At 34.5% G+C, this 20,749-nt stretch overlaps 1 protein-coding gene across 3 annotated transcripts; it reads right to left on the reverse strand.

The window, feature by feature from the left end:
• Nucleotides 1–209: 209 nt before the first annotated feature.
• On the reverse strand, nt 210–18,965 carry TCAIM (T cell activation inhibitor, mitochondrial). 3 transcript variants are annotated; one of them, XR_014896693.1, is made up of 11 exons: nt 18,869–18,965; nt 15,559–15,694; nt 14,836–14,989; nt 13,354–13,600; nt 11,671–11,793; nt 9,179–9,276; nt 6,895–6,986; nt 5,762–5,994; nt 5,100–5,231; nt 2,022–2,109; nt 1,407–1,494 (listed from the first exon to the last, which is right to left on the reverse strand). XR_014896693.1 is itself a non-coding variant. In XM_085311812.1 (10 exons), exons 1-10 carry the CDS (start codon nt 18,895–18,897, stop codon nt 1,269–1,271), a joined length of 1,470 nt encoding a protein of 489 aa, XP_085167938.1. In that variant the 5' UTR covers nt 18,898–18,965; the 3' UTR covers nt 210–1,268. The 3 variants fall into 3 exon arrangements, 2 of the variants coding, with proteins under 2 accessions (XP_085167938.1, XP_085167939.1); XM_085311812.1 differs by lacking the exon at nt 2,022–2,109 and having other exon boundaries at nt 210–1,494; XM_085311813.1 differs by lacking the exon at nt 2,022–2,109 and having other exon boundaries at nt 1,421–1,494; nt 5,050–5,231.
• Nucleotides 18,966–20,749: the final 1,784 nt, after the last annotated feature.

Genomic DNA, 20,749 nt, shown 5'->3' on the forward strand with positions numbered 1-20,749 from the left:
GTTTTTAAGAGTCAGAACTAACTAACACACCAGAACTCCATCAGCTGATCTTCTTAGAAGTCTCAACATTTTAGAACAGACATAAGGTTACAGTGGAGATTTTTTTGTTTGGCAGCTTAATAAACAACTTGAAATTGAGCTTTCTGACAAGAATAATCAGACAAACACAACTTCCCTACTAAAGACTAATGTAAATATAAGGCATGTAAACATTAGGCAATTCCTTATTTTTATTTTTTTGCCAGTTTTCATAGGTGAATTCAAGTCCAGAAATGTTAAGCAGCTGATTTTTCTCAACGGATGTTTTTTGCAAAGTAGTAACCCAAATACAATGTCCCTTTCGGCATGTATTACAATGAAGAAATATCAACATAAATTTATATCTTCATTTCATATTATTCAAGGAATGCAGTACTAACAAGGGTCCATGTGTTTGCTCTGTAGAGCCTTACTGTGAACTCCTGTCTCTCACTGAGAAATACTTACTCTTGCAAATGATTCCACACAAATCAATGCTTCCTTTCCTTAGACGTCACATTAAACCACTTGGGCAGTAAGTGCTGTGAAGAGGATTTGCAATCTCTTAGCAGTGTACATAAAAAGGATAGTCTGTATTTATGGAACAAATGCTGAAAAACAAAAATAGACTGACATTTCCTCTAAAATAACTGCAGACAGCACAGCTGGTGTTTTTGGAAATAACAACATTGGATCAATATATGAAACTGCTGAAACCAAATTTCAAGGTACTGTGCTTTTCTGCAAAGTAAAACTATTCAGATGCAAGTTTTCTTTTTCATTCAGTAGGAGGCAGCAATATGAAATGCCAATATTGCCACCAGTAGTATTATGTACCCTTCTGCATTCAACTAATCCCTAAGATATGTAGTGTCTAGTTGGAGTGGAATACTCTTCCTTATATTTAGGAAAAATCTATTTGGCAATACTTAGCATATATTAAAAATCCACATGTACGTTTTTGCAGACTTGCAGTGTAATAGCTTTTCATAATAAACTACAAAAATGCGATTCTACAAGTGCCATTCTATGCCTGGACTACTACAAGCTTATGGAAAATGTACAGATGTCTTTCCTAGAACTGGGAATACTGCATATCCTGCAAATTGTCTAGGACTCTAATCCTGTTTGAGCAGCAGTTAAAAGTAAATGGTATCAAAATACAGATTTTAATAATTTACTCTTAAAAACATTCATATTTATAGCCTCTTACAGAAAATAAACAATTCATCTGATTATAAGATATGTTCTCAGCTTTTCCAGTTCCAAGGTATACAGAGGTCTCCATCTTGTAGCACAGAGTAGAAATGCGAAATGCAAAGGTGCATGCCTTGTAGGTATGGTAATGATTCTTCCAGCAGTCGCTTACAACAATCTATCATTTGCACACTGGAAACACTGGGTTCCTTATATAGCCGATCCAAAGAAAATTTTTCAGTAGAAGTATTGATTAGCTCCTTTTCTGTAATCATCATCCTAGTAAATAAAGATAACATACAGTGACAAAATTAGGGTGTGCTCTCTTAAAAAAAAAAACTTGAAATAAGTATATTTGCAGATTATATAAACAAAAGTATCACTTCTACATGTACCGTTATGGCACAGTTGAAATTTCTGTGAAAATCAGTACCTGTGTGTGTACTTCAGAAGTTAAGTGGACATGCTTTTGTGACTACATGCAATAGCATGCCTAAAAAGAGTCATGTTTGAAAACATGCATGACCAAATTTCTGGGTGACCAGGTAATGGTAATATACCAGAATAAAAATCCTCTGAGGCTTCATTTTTAAGATGAGGGATGGAATTTTTTAACCTTCAAAGTTTAAACTTTGAGACTAAAACCAGTTTAATGAGTCAGCTAAGTAATGACTCCTCTATCTTAACTAAGACTCTACATGTCCTCTTTGACAATGGACATCAGGTACAGTAAACTGATGTTTATTAAGAATATTAATATCTTATCAACTGCAGCAAGTACAGAGAATATTGTAATCATAACTTACAGATGATTTTTTTCCATTCAGCCCAGACAAAAAGTAGTAAGAAGACAGATCACATGGCAAATTCAGGCTCCTCAGAAATAAAGTTTATCTGGAGAATTAATTAAGAGTCACTGGAACTGTGGACCATCTGATGCAGACACAGTTCARGTTGAGCAAAACACACTAGCTCAGGCACAGTGCCACATTACAGCTATATTTCTTCTGGAGCAAGCTTGGCTGTATGAACAACACAGTGACTACCCTACAATCTGAGTCAATAGGCCTCCAACTTGACTGTGTGGAACTAGCGTGGGTACGCTCAGCACTTGGAGACGCAGTGTGTTTAGAGCAGAGCACAGCAGTTGGGCATGGGGTCAGCTTGGACACAGCTAGGTGGATGAGCATCAGCTGCATCAGAGTTGAGACAGCTCTGTCTGCATTTGGTAACCCTCCAGATTCCAGAAGAGATAAAGCTGGACACTGTATCACACAAACACACAGAGCTTGTGCTACATCTCATCCAGTAAGTGCTACTGTGACAGCACCTGGAAACAACAGGCAGATTTGTAGAGCCAGTGGGATATGAGTCATCCCAAGCTGAGCAGGGACACAGCTACTGAGACCTAAGGATGACTCATGTAAAGTAACTGCTGAAGGGGCTCAACACCGCTCTCTTCAGAACTCTGTATGAGATGTCAGCGCATTTACACAGCACTGCACTGTACTGTGCARGGGCACTCGGATTGCTTTACAAGAACTCATTTCAGTTCTAGCATGGCCAAGTTTGCCTGCTACATGAGATCTCAAGCTGCCATTCCCCTGAAGAATGGAAAGTTAGCCATACATAGTGAGAACTGCAGGTTTTAGTCACTTCCACAAGGAGGCTTACATCTTATCACAATACAAAAGTGGTACTTTCCTTTTGTAAAGTAGATTCATGCTAAATTTTGTATTACTGAAACACTGATTTTTGCCACACAGATAATGCAATTCTCTCTTTAACAGTAGTATTTAAAGTCTTCAGTGCAGCAGGCCATACAGAACTCCAGCTATGCTATTTACTGCGTATATAGTACATTCATCTGCATGTGCAAAGTAAATCCTGTATGTCTCAAACTGTTTTCCTTTACTCAGAGCCCCTGTAACAACTACTGCTGTGAGCAGCACTGGTTATTCAAAATGAGTATGTAAGAATTAAATGGGTACACAGGAGGAGAAGAACAATCAGAAGTACTAAATGGGTTCTGTTCATGCAAACATTAATTTTCAGAAATTTCAGTTTTCAAATTAAATAAAAAGACAAGAGGAAATATGATACATCCATGAAAAAAAAAAAAAAAAAGCAGAGGTGATAAATATAGGGGACTCCTTGCATTTCCAATAGCACAAGAGCAAAAGAAAGCCATCAGGCTGTGGGTCTATAAAAAAAGAACACCTCTCTTTTCCTTCACACACACATGCTACACTTAAACTATATAATTTGCTGCCACAGGATATTTTAGAGCCACAAAACATAAATTGGCTAAAAATGTAATCAGACAATTAAGAGAAAAAAAAGAGCTATTGATTACTGTTAACATGAGATGACATTTTGGCTTCAAGTATTTTTCTCAAGTATAGATTGTTAAAAACTGGGAAAYAGAACAGAGTTAAAAACAAAAAAAMACCCCACCACTCTATTTTTGCCCCATTCATATAGCCTTTCCCTAAGCTAACAAATGATAGGGTTTAGAAAGACCTTTGGTCTAACACCCTATAGCTATTCTTAACTATTTTATACAAAGTAGCAAATCATCCACACACAAAGAAGTTTAAATATTTAGCTTAGCTCTTACTTATTTACAACACAGTCACTTAGAATATAAGGATACTTCTTCCTCTACTAATCTGAACATGACTCTTTCCCAGGAMAGGTGTCTTTGTTGGGTAATATTATTTTGCAGGGAGCTGGGGAAGGGAGAGGAAGCGAGTTCCCCCTCCTTCCCAAAAAATGCACACATTTGCTACAACCCCCCCCCCCCAACCTCTACAGACAATACTTTTCTTGCTATCATTTACCAAAAGATAGATATTCTACAGAAAGCTATTCAACAATTATAACCTATACTGGAATAACAACATATCTTCAAAGCTGGGTTGGGGTTCAAACCCATACRGTTTACAGGAAAAAAATCCCAGCAATCCTCTGTGTTCTATCAAAATCCACCTCCCAGATCAAGCTTCCCAAGGAGTTCTAAAGCCATAAGATCTTCAGGAAGCTTCACACCCACAATAACCCTCACAAAACYATCAAGGTCTGTACATGATACATATACTAATGACAAAATGTGATGTTTCAACAATTCATTAAAAACTACGCAAAAAAGCAAAATAAGCTTTCACTAACAACCTCTAAAGGGTAATAACATCCAGTTATGCATAATAATGTTTTATTCAAAATAATCACAATATCTCTACTTCATGCTCTTGAACTTCTAAGGCACATACAATGTACAAGCTTAAGAACAAAAATTTACAATTCCGGACACTAAAAGTCATGAACTTAGTATTATATGCTGATACTACAACATAGTCATCTCTCTCATCTTGCTACCATCTATGACAGTAGCAGAGTACAAGGAGGTATTTCCCTGCTCATGCTATCCCAAGTTTGTTCTCTTCCCCTTATAAGGTGCTAACTAWTCCTTTTCTCATTTAACTGTCATCTAAAAACTAGTAATAATAATGATGTAGGTAACATTAAGTTTGTTGCTTTTCTTTCTTTCTTAATAAAAAGGTCTCTGTCTTTAAAAAAGACCTTCTTTTCTTGTTTAATTGTTACATAAAAAAAAWTTTGTAAGCAAGTAGCCTTCATTTCTAAATAAAGTACAACTATTTCTGCAAGCTGAAGGAGGGTCCTTTCTAGCAACTGCTCATGTTCACTCAGCACTTAWTTTTTAACTCAGTAAAGCTGATAGCTAAAGTTAATTTTACAAACAGAAGTTTTGAAAGAACAGGAATATATTCTTCAAACTTCTCTTTTTACTACAAATAAATAAATATGRCATACAAAAAGAAGATTTTCATAAGCCAAATGTAGGGTGTTACGTGAACACTTACTCCTCCTTTCTTTTCAGATTCTGTCTTGCTTCTTGTGCTTTGGCAGTAATAAACCATTGAAGAGCTGCTGGATCACAAGCTGTTGGGATCATAAAGTGTCCTAATTCATGTAAGCGTGGTGCATATCTATCGCTGTAACAAAACATGGTGGAAGTTAAATACAAAATACCATTTTGGCACTAAAATATTTAAATTAATTACTTTCAGAATGAAATCTGAAGACAAAGGTAGGAGTATCAATTAATCATAATCTAAATAACAGATAAAAAAGATCAAATTTGGTTCATRAGAATACAGAAGTGTTGTACGTATTTTAAGTTTTTTTAATGTTTCAGAAGCAACTGTCAATATTACTCAAAAATATATATACACTATTGTCACAGCTGACTGTTGTCCTGACAGCACGAAATCTTTGATTTAGCACAGCCCAGAAGATAAAGACAGAATTTTACCACTAACTTCACTAAAATATGCATGATTCCCTTCAATTTTACCCTTTCCGAAACCATGAAAAGTCACTTAAAACCTTCAGAAACAAAAGAATTCCTGAAATACGAAACTTTGAAGAAGATTAGTTTTCTTATTAGTGAAAGCAATAACTAATGTAACAAAAAAGGAGCCTGGGGAAAAAAAAAAAAAAAATCTTTCCTGCAAAGACATACCTTTCTAGAATCATTTGCAAGCCTCGCAGACTGTGAGGATGAAAAAGTAGTCTACTGTCAAGTAATTTATTATAGAAGGAGTCCAGAATGTCATAGTACTCTTCCAGTGTCAACAGGGGTTGCAGCTCTTCAATATATACTACTTGTATGCCTCCCAGAAGTTGGCTTATCCGATCCTCCAAGAAGAGCATCCTTTTCTGAAGTTTATAATAATTTGGTAATCTCTCAAAAATCTGTGCACATACACAAAAACACCTCCTAGGTTACACAGTATATAACTTAAAATCAAGAAATGAAAAAATTCACAACAAACTATAAAAGAAGAGACTCTTAACAGTGCAAATATGGAATCTGAAGGAAAAAAGTTCCAAAGAATTCCCATTTGGGAATTCCCCATTCCAAACGGGAATTCTTTGGACAAGATAAAATGGAATGAGCTTATAAGCATTTTCAACATTTATACTACAAAGGAACTGAAAGACCTTAACAAGATGTCCTTGATCTCTGCACATACAGAAATTAACAGTACCAGATCCAAAGAGTTTCTAAGGTGAGGTCTACATAAAATGTTTATCACCACAGTTACAGCGGTTGAGGTATACCGCACACAGTCAAAGAACGGGGTTTTTYTTGCCAGTCTAACAACTCTCAAAAATGCAAAGAGTCACTGTTGCTGAAACTATTTATTTTCAGAGATTTGGTTGATAATTAGTTTTGTCTCAAGTCTGAAGGGAGGGGAAACAGGAGGAAAATACCCAATCTCTAGTTTACAAACCTATGCCCATAAACATTAAGTGTTCAGACTTCTCAGTCAAGACTCAGAAGGTAGGCACTATGGAGAAGGCTGGAAYAGAGTAACGGGAACTGAAAATGGACAGTCTGAATTAGCAATCACTCCTTATCATCTACCCAGTTATTGCTAGAATGCAGTTATGCATACAAAAATACTCTTGCTTGAAAAAGTCAAATAATTTCAGAATAATCTATTGAGAAATCTGACAGATTAGTGGAACAGGAGCAGCTTCTGACATAATAAATTTTTAAAAACATTTTAATTAAAATAAAAACGAAACATAAAAAAGGATGCCATAATTTAACAAGAGACTTAAAAATCATTCACTTTGAAATCTTACTTTGGTCCAGTGATGGTGAACATCCATGGTCCCCAGCATTATGTGGCCTGCTGCACTCATACCTGAACGGTCTGTAAATATCAATGTGCGTCCTAAGGATTGAAAAAAAGCTCCTTAGCAATTTTGGTTATTGTAATTACTCCCACACTTAAAGATTTAACCATGCTACTAATATATCATAAGCAAAAATTTTTTTTCAGTGCAAACAAAAATGAATGTGTCTTTTCGTTATTCTCAAAATTTGAAGACGCGATTCTTGAAAACTCCAGTTCAAGGATTTTTCCTGCAAACCTTAATTAGTATTTGCCTTCTCCCTGTTTAAATCTGGTAGCTTTTTAGGTAATTGGATTTTTTTATTACACAGTAATTTTAAAGTAAGAGCAAATCTTAGCAGATAGCTTCTTTAAAGAATCTGTACAAGATATATGCCTTAAAAAACACTTACTACAGYCCTGAAGTAATTTTACACAACAAAATAATATGTAAAAGCTGGTCAAAGAACTACGAGAACAACTATTCAAAACTATTTCCAAAAATCTCTCCATAACTCAGTAAAATCAGAAATGCCTATGTAACAGATTTTGTTTAAGAAAGAACAGAGGTAACAGAAGGCTAACACTGGGTCTGTTTTTAGGTGAAATCAGTTTTAAGTTTAGATTTTGGTTTGTTAAAAGCATAAAACAAAGATTCAAGGATGTTTTCAGGATTGTTCTGTGTAAAAGCACAGGTAACTTTACCAAAATAAGCTTCCAAAAAGTCTTCAGTGTGAAGTGTTCATCTACAAGACAAGGCTTAAATGGATTACTGGAACATAACAAGGACCAAACCTTAAGAGATTCTTTTTTTCCTTTTTTTTTTTTTTTTTTTTTTTTTTAAAAAAAAGGTATGAATCCTGAACTTCACTCCCATAACATGAATAGGTGACAACTGGTTAAACTATGCAGCACAAACATTGCATGGTCATAACCATTTGAACTACTAAATAAATGTTGCATGCCGAACAAATCAAGTTAAAGCAATGCTACCACTAAACTAAAATCTGAAGATAAAAGGGCAGGTGTTGCCTTTGTAGAGAATACTATTGGACCACTGTAAGAATAGAAAACCATTCCACATTTGAAGTTAAGTTTTGCAAGAATTACATTTTTGAGATTGAAATGACTCATTAGTCATTTCAAAAGACAGAAATAAGTAACAGCTTCTGACTACAAGACCAATTACTTCTCTTCAAAAGTCTAGAAGGTGAAGGCAGCTAATATGTTAAAAACGTATCTAGGAAAGAAGCCAAGCCTCTGGCCTGCCAGGGTTGAACACAGCCCTCCACATCAACATATCAACATTTTACCCTGCCCTCAGGAATCATTTTTCCAATATGCTTACGACAGAACAATATGACTTTAAAGCATCTAGTCCGTTCTCTTACTTCAGTGCAAGGTTACCTTGTACCTATGTGATTCCTGACAGATGTTTCTCAAATATATTATTAAAGCTCTTCAAAGATGGAGATCCACTTCTCTAGCACTTTACATCTTTTGCTCACTTAGGTTAAAAAAAAAACTAAATAAAAAAAAAAATTTTTTTTTAAAAAAAAAAAAAAAAAAAAAAAAATCTGAAACCTGATACAATTTAAACCCATTGCTTATTGTTTTAACCTCTCTGCCTTTTGACAAAGGATTAAATGAACATTCAAATGAAAATCGCTCAATATTGAGTATCTAAAGAGAGGCATAAATGTAGAGTTACAATTAAAGCGAACAGCTATTACCATAAATCAAACAGGTGCAAGAGAAAAATGATCAGGTTTACAGAACATTTTAGTTTTTCCTGAGATGACGCAGACTTCAGTATAAGTATTTTATGAAATATGTGTGATAATAGAACATAATAACATTGTTTTAAAGAGTAAGTCCTCCTTACAGATTACTGTCTCTTGGAAGAACTACTAGCATTTTTGTGCCGGCTTTACCATGAGTAAAAAAATCTATCACTATCTTCCATCCTTTCGGATACTCTGAATTTTTTTGATTTCATTGTTAGTATGTAAGCTTGCAGGCAATAAGAAATAAAATAGAAGTGGAGTGTAGCAAATACACTGTCAGGAAAAGTCACTTTAAAAAAAAWTCTGTAGTTTAAAATGAGAGCTCTTATCAGCATTTCAGTAAGTCCAACAAGTTTTTACTGTTATCAAGAGCACTTGTGAAAAGCAGTGGTGAGTGACCCTGGTCACTCATGCATCTTTGAATCAATACGATACTAGGATACATGAAACAAGTAACAAATGTACCTTTAACATTTTTCAGTACTTCAGGTCTTTGTTGGACTAAGCGACCTAGACTGTGTAGTTGGCTACAGCGATGAGCAATACCCCAACTTCTCTGCCACCTAAATAAAAACACAATTGATAGTACCTCATTCTCAATGTTATATAAACAGAATTGCAGAAGTTGAGATACAGCTGAGAGCCTTAAAATACAGACAATAACTCACACAGAATAACACTTCTTGGACAGTAATAAAAGTGAAGACCCTACTAAAAAGCTGTCCATGTCATATGCTATTTGGAGAGATAAAAGCCTAAAATAAAACAATAAAAAAGAATCTCTCAAAGTGGATGCCAGGAACAATATGGAATAAAAACAGATAAAGAAATGCATCTAGGAAAAATAAATACAAAAGCTAGTAGACGGAATAGAACTTCAAAAGCAAATCCCTCCTCTATTAAGAAGGGGGAGAAGTAAATAGCAATATGCAACCCAGTATTTGTTCCAGTCATGTGACATGCAGTTTATTTGCTCACTGTGCAATGTTTGTCTAGAGGAGCAGCTACTATATATAAAGTTGTCTGCTTTCCCTCTCCTCTCCCCAAGACATTACAATCATTTTAATAAACAGTTAAAAAAAAAAAAAAGAAGAAGAAAAGAAAAAAAAGAAGAAGAAAAAGAAGAAGAAAATGTCATTTGTTTCTGACGTTTACAGATGACAGTTAGAGAAGACCCTTTGGGCCAACCTACTTGCTTTGAGTATTGTGCGCAGTTTGCTAATTACATCTGCAATACTTTCTGATTGAAAAAAGATTAAACTAAACTGTTAATAAACAGTTAAAAAAAAAAAAAAGAAGAAGAAAAGAAAAAAGCCTACTCCACCTAATAGTGGAATAATTTTTGTTTCTATAATGGAAACTCTGTTAAGCCATACAGGACACATGAGTCATATCATATTGGTGACTTTAAATATACATTGTTTTGATATTTCTTTCATCATAGACAGAACAGATGAACTAACAATTAAATTTCAGAAACTGTTTAAATTGTAAAGTTGTCCCAACCTATTAAAAAAAAAAAATGTTCTTGATCTTTAGCCATACCTCAGGCTGATTTAAAACTCTCCCAARGTGGGAAAAATTATCATTCCTCTTGTTTAGAGAAATCTGTAACTGGCAAAAAGCCATGTCTGAGAGACAGAGAACGGAGGTATGCCATGGCACTCATCAGGCAACTCAGTCTGTTACAACGTAAGTCATTTTAATAAGTACTTACTATTACCTAGCAATACCACTTGGCCTTCACTAATACACATCGGAACACAAAAATGTTGTTTCCAGTCTCTATCCTCTGTTTAGATGTCCTGAACTTATACGTAGAATAAAGCTAACGATCCCACTCTATTTTTCAAACCTCTGCAAAAACTAGCATTAGGCTGCACGATCACAAGTAGCACTTTCCTATTAATACTGTTACTTGTCAGACTTCTGACAACTCACATTTCCTTCTAAATTACAGAAGGTTAATATTCAGGTCTTCACAGAATGCAATAGTTTCAGAGCATTTTAAAAGCACACACATACACAMAAAAAAAAGAATATAAGCCATGAATAAAACCAAACCCATGCATTTAATTCTGAACTTTGTTCCAGAAACTTAAAAATAAATAATAATAAAAAAAACTAAACAAAACAACCCACACACCACAGCACAGTTGCAGAGCATTAGAAATTTTGTTCAGAAAGACTGGCTTCAGTCTGAGGAAGCCAAGGTCCTCTACATAGTGAAAGGAAAAGAAGCATGACTTCAGAAGCTCCAGGTCTCTCTGGAGAATCTTATTCTTTCCTGGTTAAAAGGAGAACTTAACAGACTAGCCTTTGATATAGTTCCCCGAAGTTTGTTCTCCCATTGCTGAATAGACTTTGGAACATTCTTTCTTTAACTTTGTCCCTTCAAATAAGGATTATGAAGTATTTTCTGAAAAATATTCTGAAGAAACAAGAGTACAAACTGTACTCTGCCCTTTAAAGCAAACAAATCTCCTCCTTCAGAATGTGGGAAACAAAATACCAGAGAAGAGCACTGTTAGTAAGACTTCACAGGATGTCAGTAAACACCATGTGTAAAGCTGCGTTTCAATGCTAATGTAGTTATCTTAATAGACAAGAACTTAAACTTGGGAAAAAGCAATTTCATCCAGCAAAATACCCAAATTAAAGCAAATGCACAGGTCCTGTTTGCTTATGTGTTTCCCTCAACTGAAGCTTGTGTTATTAGTCAAAATAATCTCTTGCCTTACAAATGCTACATCTTTTTGAGCAGACTGTTAACTGGAAACTTTTGTCCCCATGGACTTCTTCAGGGAAAATCTTATTCAGTGCAATAGCACTTTAATATATATGAAATAAACCTGTTTTGCTGGAATAAGCTTTCAAACCCAGCAGCACTACATTACATAACACCTCCTTGCTTTGGTAAGTTTTTAAATATAAGTTCATCTGATTTAACTTATTACCTGATATCAGAGAGCTGGAGTTGATGAGACAGTTCAAATTTTAAACGTTCTAGTTCTTTTCTAAGGGGTAAACTCTTCTTCAGCTTTTTTACTGCACTTGCTTCATTATCATCTAACCAGGATCTTAGAAAGGGGGGAAAAAAGGTAGAGCATGCCATATTATTTGTTATGCAAATAGTACAATGAACTGAACTCCTTATGTTAACTTGAAATAAAACATTAATGTTATGAGGTAAAGGTAAGTTTTAAAAGCAGAAAACAGAAACTGAAACTGCTAAATGCTTTCCCTTGAAATATTTATATATGAAAACCTGATGCTTAAGGTCTGATGGGGAACTAAGCAATCAAGTTGAACAGAAATACTTTGGAAGAGCAAAAACAGTAAGACTTTTCTGAGAGGTGTAAAAGGTGTAGAGCAGCAGATCAGTGTGATTTAGGGGAAGAGCTTCAGAGCACAATGCTTTAAAGTACTATACTTCTGTCTTAATAAAAAAAAAAAAAAAAAAGAAAAAAAAAAGAAAATCAAGGTGACCATAATGGACTATCACATAAGGGAGAAAGTGCTGAAGGGTCAACTTAGGCAACTTTTACAGTGCTGGGATGAACATAGATATACGAGTCAAAGTTTTACAGTTCTTTTGTCAGTAATCACAATCAGGGAAGTAAAACTGATGAAGCACATCTGAGAAAAGTATCAGCTCTACAATGAGTAGAATGTTCTGTTTCTGTAAGAATACTACTCTAAAATATTCAGCACTTGCTCATAACATGACTTTGGAAGCTAAATCTCACACCTATTTTCCCAAGAAAAAACATATATTGTGATTCTTACATTGCAGAGTAAAGGAAAAGAATTCAAACTCAAAAATAACGAAGACAGGCCCAAAGCCAAGTCATCAAGTATTAAAAAACAGATTCTTAGTATGTCTTCTGTAAGATTGTCTAATAGGTTAAATATATTTTACAGTACCATATTATAGAGTGGTTTTATTTCTGAGATGCTAGGTGGGATAATGGGTATCCTTTACTCCAAACATATTATCAGTTCACTTCTGTAATTTAATCTAAACGGAACATAATTCTCGTTGTTATAAAAAAGGGTTTAGGGTCAGTATTTCTCACTTTGTTCCAAAATTAGAATATATAAACAGTTTATAAACTATCAACTTCTAAATAACAACATGCTGCATTAAACGCAAGTTTATAATAAATAACCGCCCATATTAAATATTAATCTTGGTATATTACCTCTTTTTTTGTACTGTGATAATGAAATACTGATGATAAAGATTATAGGCTTAAAATGTTGTGTTACCAAAGTCCTGCAAGATGTGAGGTGCTATTTATAGGAAGCGGAATGCCCTGTCTCCTTCTGAATTGTCAGTAATATCCAGCAAAAGTGAAAAACTAGACCAAATATGAATGCTGGACAAAGAGACAGGAATGCCTTGGCTGAGCTGGCACTGTAGTTATCCCAAGAGATCATCAGAACTCTTTCTAATTACACCAAAAGAAATGTGAGGAAATTACATATTGAATGATAATATTTTGTATGGTTTAGAAAGACTACTGGTTGCTTTCAAAAAACAAATAAACAAACAAAACCCACCATCAACCCCGAAACAGTATTTAATAAGACCAATTTATTCTAAMAAATACCAATTAAATAAAATCTTTACATACATTAAAGTTGTTTCCACTCTCTGGGCTTGTTCTAGTTCTTCCTCGGGATCTTTGAATCCAGTAAATGAATAATAAGTCTTATCCCATTTGATAGGTCTGTTCAGCACGGTTTTTGCTTCCTTGCGGGGCTGAGAGTTCATATTCAAACTCTGAACATGCTCCGTAGATAAACTGCAGGAGTTGAGAATATCTAATACTGTGCTCAGTAGGTCCCTGGTATGTAATGTAAAACTGACTGCTCGAAACCCTATAAAATACAAGTCCCACAAAATTACCATTATTTAATTAAAAATATTTTTGAATACATTCATGCTTTTCTCATCTTACAAGAGCTCAAAAAGGTGTGCACAGTTATGCATGCCRAAATTAAGATGAAATTGTTATTTCAATATTCACTCTAAAATTTTAAGCACAGTTTAACCTTTAAAACTGTACGAGTCCAAAGAGCTATTTCAACTGTCTGAGTCATTGGACAGGTTGGAAGCTTAGCCACAGTTGAAGCAAAAGCAATAAAAAGATTATTTTGATTTAGCAGGGGCAATTTTGTCCAACAGCTCTACACACAATTTATATTATTATTATTATATTATTATCCATCAGTTTGGATATAATTCACTATGGAAATGCAGCATTGTAACAGTTCTTAAACTCTGAACAAAAGCTTCAAAAACACTTAGCCACCCGCTAAAACTAAGTCTTAGTAGTTCAGTGATTGGACTAACTGTCCCATTACAAAGCAAGACAGTTCTACAGTCAAAAGTTTAACACAGCTGCCAGTTCAAGTCTTATTTAAAATAAGAGTCAACGTATCACTAGTATTTTCTTGAAAAAAGTGTATTTCTGTGTTCTAGCAATAGGATCTCTCAAAATTTGCTCAAKGTTTTGGACCAGCAGGATACAGAACATAATGAAAATGCATGTGATGGGTAAGGTAAAGCAGTTCATTTAGAGTCAAAATTGTAAAATAAAACTAATCAAGTTTTCTAAACTCCGAAATATTCTCCTACAGTCTCAAAGCTAAAAGGGTATATGGTAAATTAAAGTTTCATGTATTACACAATTTCTGCTTTCAGAATACATTCATACTGATTCTGCAGCACACTGATATTACATTACTATATATTGTCTGCAATGAGAAAAAGGACCTAACTTTTCCTCCAGTTAAATACGAAAAATGATACAAAAAGCAGTAAAATTATGATTTACTTCAACTTATGTTTTTTACTTTGCCATAGTAACTTGACCTTAATGTCCCCATAAATTCTCACTCTTGCAATATTTTGTTTAAATCTTAAGCTGTCTAGTTAYTCGAGATGGTCTTAGCCATGTGCCATTAGACATTAGCCATGTCTGATGCGTATTTTCATGGTCTGACAGGATGTTACTCAACTGAAAAGTCTGTATGACTGTGTAAGACTAAAGAATGGCCTTTTAAAAAGAATTTTAACATTGGTAGATACATTCCACACAACATAAAAGCACCTGAAGCACTGAAGGATTCTTGAACATTAGAAGAGTTTGGTTCACTTTCTCTTACATAAAAAGTAAGACGAGTTGGCTTAAAAGAGCGAAATCCTGGTTTCTGCAGATTCTCCAAGTAGCCATTTAACCTCTTCAGAGAATTTTCATTTACCTCCTATTTAAGGAAAGAAAGAGAAAGAAAATTAACATTACAAATGACTAATTCGATCAGAGTTTTCATCCTACATTTTAAATCTAACATGTAGACTTAGTTTTTACAAACTGTCAGCTGCTATTAATGGACAGTCATATAGTTCATGTTATCAATACAACTGAATAATTACCTTGGCTGAATAAACTGCAATGATGTACAYACTGGTACATTCCTATAACAGATTCCAAAAACATCATTTTCAAGGCTTTCAAGCTTAAAAAACCCAGAGTTTTCAAATATAATGCACATTTCAAAGTGGTAAAGAAAATAATATGTATTATAATCAGAGTAGCAGGACTCCAGATTTTCTTTATACAAACTAAATATAAAATATGACTAATAACTAATTGATATTTGAGGGATACATCCTCTTTAAAAATTAACTTTAAAAAATCCTTTTTCTTTTATAACAATGATATTAAACTCTAAAAGTTAGCTAATGTTCCTCTAACAGTAGTAAAAACAGCTAAAATGCTTCCATCTTTGATATACACTACATTTACAAAAAAACACCAYTGAAAAATGTTTACCCTTTCTTTGGGATGCTGGCCAAAGAAATCTGGATGCACAGCAAAATAGAAAGGTCTGAGAGCATTGATGGCATCAGCTCCTGACAAAGATCTTGACTGAAGAATGCACTGTGGTAGTATTTTCTCCAGGCATAACCTAACAAAATAATAAAAAATGTTTATGTACGATGCAACTAATCAAGTGACAAACTGATGTAAGTTACATTAGAGTATGAGAATACAGTGAACACTCTGAACAGAAAGTATAATCATTTAAAAGTGGTATTTTAAGTCTGACTGCTGAGTTCCCTTATGATCCATAAAGCCACATTTGTATGGAGCAAACAGGTTTCAGAGATGGTGGATGCTAATGGCTGATTGACAACATCTAGGTAAGTACAGTAACATTTTCCTCTACCTTCTCAAAGTATGATCAAATGAAAATTCTCCAGTCAAGTAGTTCTTTTACAATGACAGAGACTGGTTTTGGGGGTAGATTTTTGTAGCAATTCCTGAAGCTGCTCCTGAAGGCTAAAGCTTGCATACTTCTGAACCTCCAAATTAAGAAGCAAACTGTCAATATCTCAAGCAGTGTCAAAACAGCATTATTTTCTACTCAGAAATAATAGTATTTCAATCAGAAGTAATCCTACATTTGTTTCTGAGGTTCATGTMGTCACGCTAAACAAATTCAATCTAATTTCCCAAGCACATACTTTTATAGAAGACATCATCAAGTAAGAAAATTTTTTTTTCTTTTACCTCCATTGAAAATGAAGAAAACAAAGACAAAGGAAATTCCAGGGGTAAGAAAAGATCATTTAAAGTAAGAGCAGAAGGAAAGCTTATATTGAAGAAATTCTAGGAAGTTCAGAAAAGTTCAAAAGATTGAATAACTCCAATTATGTATGAATTGGTTTAAAGAGCACATCTCCATAAAAGAAGACTGAAACGGAAAGAATAACAAGTTCTGAAGTGAAGATCATGACAATTTCCTCCCATGGCTCAAAGTCGATATTCAGGTTACCATCCTAATTATCGAAAAATGATATATATACTAAAATGTCAAATACATGCTATAAGTAGTAAATAGTTAATAACAGTTTCTGCCTTTTAACTATCTCACAGGCAAAGAAATTCATCTGGTTAATTATTTGCTCTCTGATCTACATCCATTTTAGTTTACAACTCAAAGGAATAGGGCTTCTCTTCTCACAGTACCATTCATTCAAACTGCAAGGCCCAAATAGGAAAATGTATGGCAGGTAAGAGGTAAAACCGCTTCCCATTCACATAAGAACAGCAGCTACATTAAGTACTAGTAAGAAAGACTTTTACAAAGAGCTATTCACTCAGTATCCTAGACCAAGTAATCATTCCAGAACACAGAAGCACATGCAATCATTTTCTTCCAGCTTTCATTAAAAAATAAAAAAACTGAGCAACAACTTTGCTTGGAAAATAAGCAGTGTTTTTTGTATTAGCAAATGGTAAATGACAACAGTTGAGTTTTCAAGCAGATGTGATGACCCTTGCTTTTCCTTTTTTTTCTGTCAATCTTTCTAGCTCTTCAATTAGAAACGTGAAAATAGGTAATGCTAACTGTTCCTGTCCATAAGAGGCAGGYAAATTTTTTAACAGGTCTTTAAAGTCAGCTTGCTGATAGCAGGAAGGGTTTTTGTAGAAAGGTGGGAAAGAAGATCTGTAATTTAAGACAACTGATGAAATTTCAAACTGTTAAAATCAAAGACAGATTTCAGAAGTGTGGATTAAATGGAAGAAAACAATTCTTTGGTAAACACCTCTGCTTCTTTGCTAGCTGCATCTCAGAGAGATTCCAGGACTAACTAGCTGGGATTATACCTCACGATCCTAATCTGAATAACAGGTGATGATGAAGTATTTACACCAACCTGATGCTTTCATGAAGAGCAAAACCTCTCAGTAAGAACATAGCAGAGTTATTCAGTAACAGAGGAAGAAAATTCTACCTGTCCTGTCATGAAAGGAATCAAAGCAGACTAGATAAAAATCCACTCAGTCACATGTATTACTAGATTAGATCTAGAAGGACCAAAAAATCCCCTTGTCTTCAAGTGTCAGGGGGAAAGCACAAGTCCTCTTCACATTTTCCTTCTGCAGCAAGAGAGTGGAAGTAGTAAAAAGGAAAAAAGATATTTCTAGAAAAAAAAAAAAGAAAGAAAATTAACCAGTTACCTAATTGATGGTGGCTTTGATTAACAGCCATGCAAGAAACACATATTCTGCTTCCTTCTAGCTGCTGGGTCTAGTAAGGGGCTCAGTTCTCTTTTTACCTTGTTTTACATCATTTCGTATATCCACACTCTGACTATATTGCAAGCTGCTTCCAGAAGTTTGGAAAAAAAAAATTCCAACATACCTGTAAACTATCAATCACTTCCATCTGGTATTCTTCAAGAAAAATGGCCAAGTATGGTTAACTTCAGTTCCCTTGCTTTGTATCTAAACAACATTATCATGGCAAGGCTCAGGGTTCCAGCCAAAAGTCTATTTTGAACTTGCTTAAAAGGGAAATGCTCAAAGGCCAAAATTAGCCTGTGTGACAGAAGGAAGAATTCACTTCAGTGAAGGTGAAAGACAGAACTCTGAGGCATCCTTCAAGTGAAGTGACAAAAATAAATGATTTAAAATGAATTTAGAGGGAGAAAATGCACAGAAGATGCCTGTGGCTTCCCTCACATGGAGCAACAGATCATTCCAAGAGCCTTATTCAGACTGGATGAGAAAAGATTCATGTTAAAATCAAGGTCATAACCACTTTGATTAGAGCTGTCTTCATGTAATATAATCTTTACTTGAACACACTATGCAATCGAAATCTAGAAGAGATTTAATTTATTGATTAAATAATTCCTTTTTTTTCCTCACAACTCTCCAATGTTTAACATTTTTGCTTATATCTTTGGCACTGGAAAGCTTTCTTAAAAACAAGCTCATTATTACAGATGTATTCCTCTCCTTTCGAAACATCGAATTTTAATAATTTAGTAATGCAGTAATATATCAGGTATCATATTCAGCTTTAGAATATCATTTTCTCATAATTAAGCCATTTAAAAACCTTTGTTTTGTTTAGAATCTTTTTGATATCTCACTGGAACACAAGAATACTGCTTTGGGGTATTTTCAGCTATGGAGACTATGTTGAAAACTTCAAGCTGTATTGATGAAAAGGCCAAAGAAATAAACATTAAACAAAAGAACACACCAGTTTCACATATGCTTAAGTCATAAGCAGACAATATTTATATATATGCTAGAAGTAAATTAGGTCAACAACATGCCCTACCTTTTCACGGCTTTCAAGCAGCAAAACATTTCAGCAACTCAACGCTCAAGCCAACTTTCAGCCATTCACTAAATTTGCTTAAAAACAAAAACCAAAAAAATCYGTTTAGTAATGGCCACAAGTGTTTTTCCCCTATTWCTTATCTGTGTGTTCTTCAAATCCTAAGTGATAGCTTTTGAAGTCACAATAACACAAAATTTAGAAGTTATTCAAAAACATTGTTTTGCATATTTTCAGTTTTCTCCACAGCTAATTTTGCAAATATTAAGTTCCCACTGTACTATGGCTTGAAGATCAACATTTAAAACGTTCCATTTTAGAAAAAAACTTTAAAAAAACTTCATTGAAAATGTTTCCTACTCCTTCTGATGCTTAGCTTTTTTGTTTAAAAAGACAAAACAAAGAAGCTTCTTTTAGTACTAACACATACTAGTTAGTGTAATTCTATGTTATTTTTCACTCCTCTGGGTTCAAAACTTCCAAACAAACGGTAGTATTTAAAAATCTACATACCAACCATTTTTATGGGAGCACAACACAGACCAATGAGAAAGATTCTGTCACACAATAAAGCCACGAAAACTTTGTCAAAAAATTACCATGATTCAGAAAAATAAACCAGTAATTTCTACCAGAGCTAGAGTAGTAACCTCTGCACTATGCAACTGTAGTCTAGTGTTTTGAAAAAGCAGGCAAATCACCTAGTGCATCAGACTGCAGACATGCATCTAATTATTAGGGTTTAGGAGGTTTTCTAACATGCTTTCAGTGCATTTTTTTTACTTTTCTCTGCACTTTTCAAAAGAGGGTGCACCCACTAAGTTTGTTCCTTTGAAGTACCTCTAGTGAGCCATTATCAGAGAAATGCCTTTCATGTTCCACTGTAGCATGACAGTTACCATGACTATTTTGCAAAATACATGGAATTTTAGAAGTGCATTTTAGTAAGACAATCATACTGAATTAAGAACAGAAATTGTTTACAACGCTAGAGGAAAATAAAACAGGCTGAGAAAAAACATGCAGCGCTAAAACACCCCCCAAAGTAATTTATAAATTTTATATTTTCTGATTTTCAACCAGGTGGCATGATGATAACCATTTTTAACAAACTGCCTTAAGTCATGAAATAAATTAAGTGCATTAAAAAACTCTCTGGTAGTAAAACAGTCTCTCTCTCTCTCTCTCTCTCTGTAATCTTAGCTTCAGGGATTTGGACAGATGATGGAAAAAAACACAAGAATCTCACTAATCAGTGGTGACACATTATATAACCAGACAAAAGCATCGTTTCTTATTTCAAATGTTCTAGTAATGGCTTACAAGTTATTACGTTTCTTGGTTAAACACAATCCCTTGTTTTTGAATAAAGTTAACCCACATTCCTCCTCAAAGATATGCTAATACCAACTTAAATATAAATTATATTGTAGCCTACCTGTCAAAAAGCTTTCAGAAACAAGACATTACATGTTACAAATTTATTAACTCAAATCAAGATTATCTGGTTTCAAGTATTAACCTGCACTTGGGTCTTAAGGTAAGATGAAAGCAGCAACAGTATGTGAATAAACAAAGCAGTTTTGTTCGGAAAATGAGCTTCAGTGAAAGTACTTAATTTGCTCTCTGCTTACAAGAACAGAAGCTTTCGCAATCCAATCGCTAGTGTTTTAACAATTTAAAATACAGCCCTGGCACGACTGATCACCTTAAAATTCACTACTTTTTCATAGGTGAGACCCCGAATATCATCAGTATAAACACCCTAGTAACAGATGAGGCCGATGGGGGGAGGAGTGTAGAGTATCGAAGCGGAGTAACGTGCCAAGCTTTCTGCTACCCTGGGCCGAGCCAAAGGCGTCAAAACCACGAAAACGTGGC

This window comes from Rhea americana, unplaced genomic scaffold, assembly GCF_003343005.1.
Source record: "Rhea americana isolate MKP2758 unplaced genomic scaffold, rheAme1 scaffold_35, whole genome shotgun sequence".
NCBI classification, from domain to species: Eukaryota; Metazoa; Chordata; class Aves; order Rheiformes; family Rheidae; genus Rhea; species Rhea americana.

Bases quoted from the DNA above. Each gene is read 5' to 3' on its own strand.
- TCAIM (XM_085311812.1), bottom strand. From the start codon at position 18,897: ATGTTTTGCTGCTTGAAAGCCGTGAAAAG. The intron at 15,695-18,868 runs GTAGGGCATGTT...TTATTTTGTTAG, and splicing joins TGCTTGAAAGCCGTGAAAAG to GTTATGCCTGGAGAAAATAC. The intron at 11,794-13,353 runs GTATGTAAAGAT...CCCCTTTCTAAG, and splicing joins AGAGTGGAAACAACTTTAAT to ATCCTGGTTAGATGATAATG.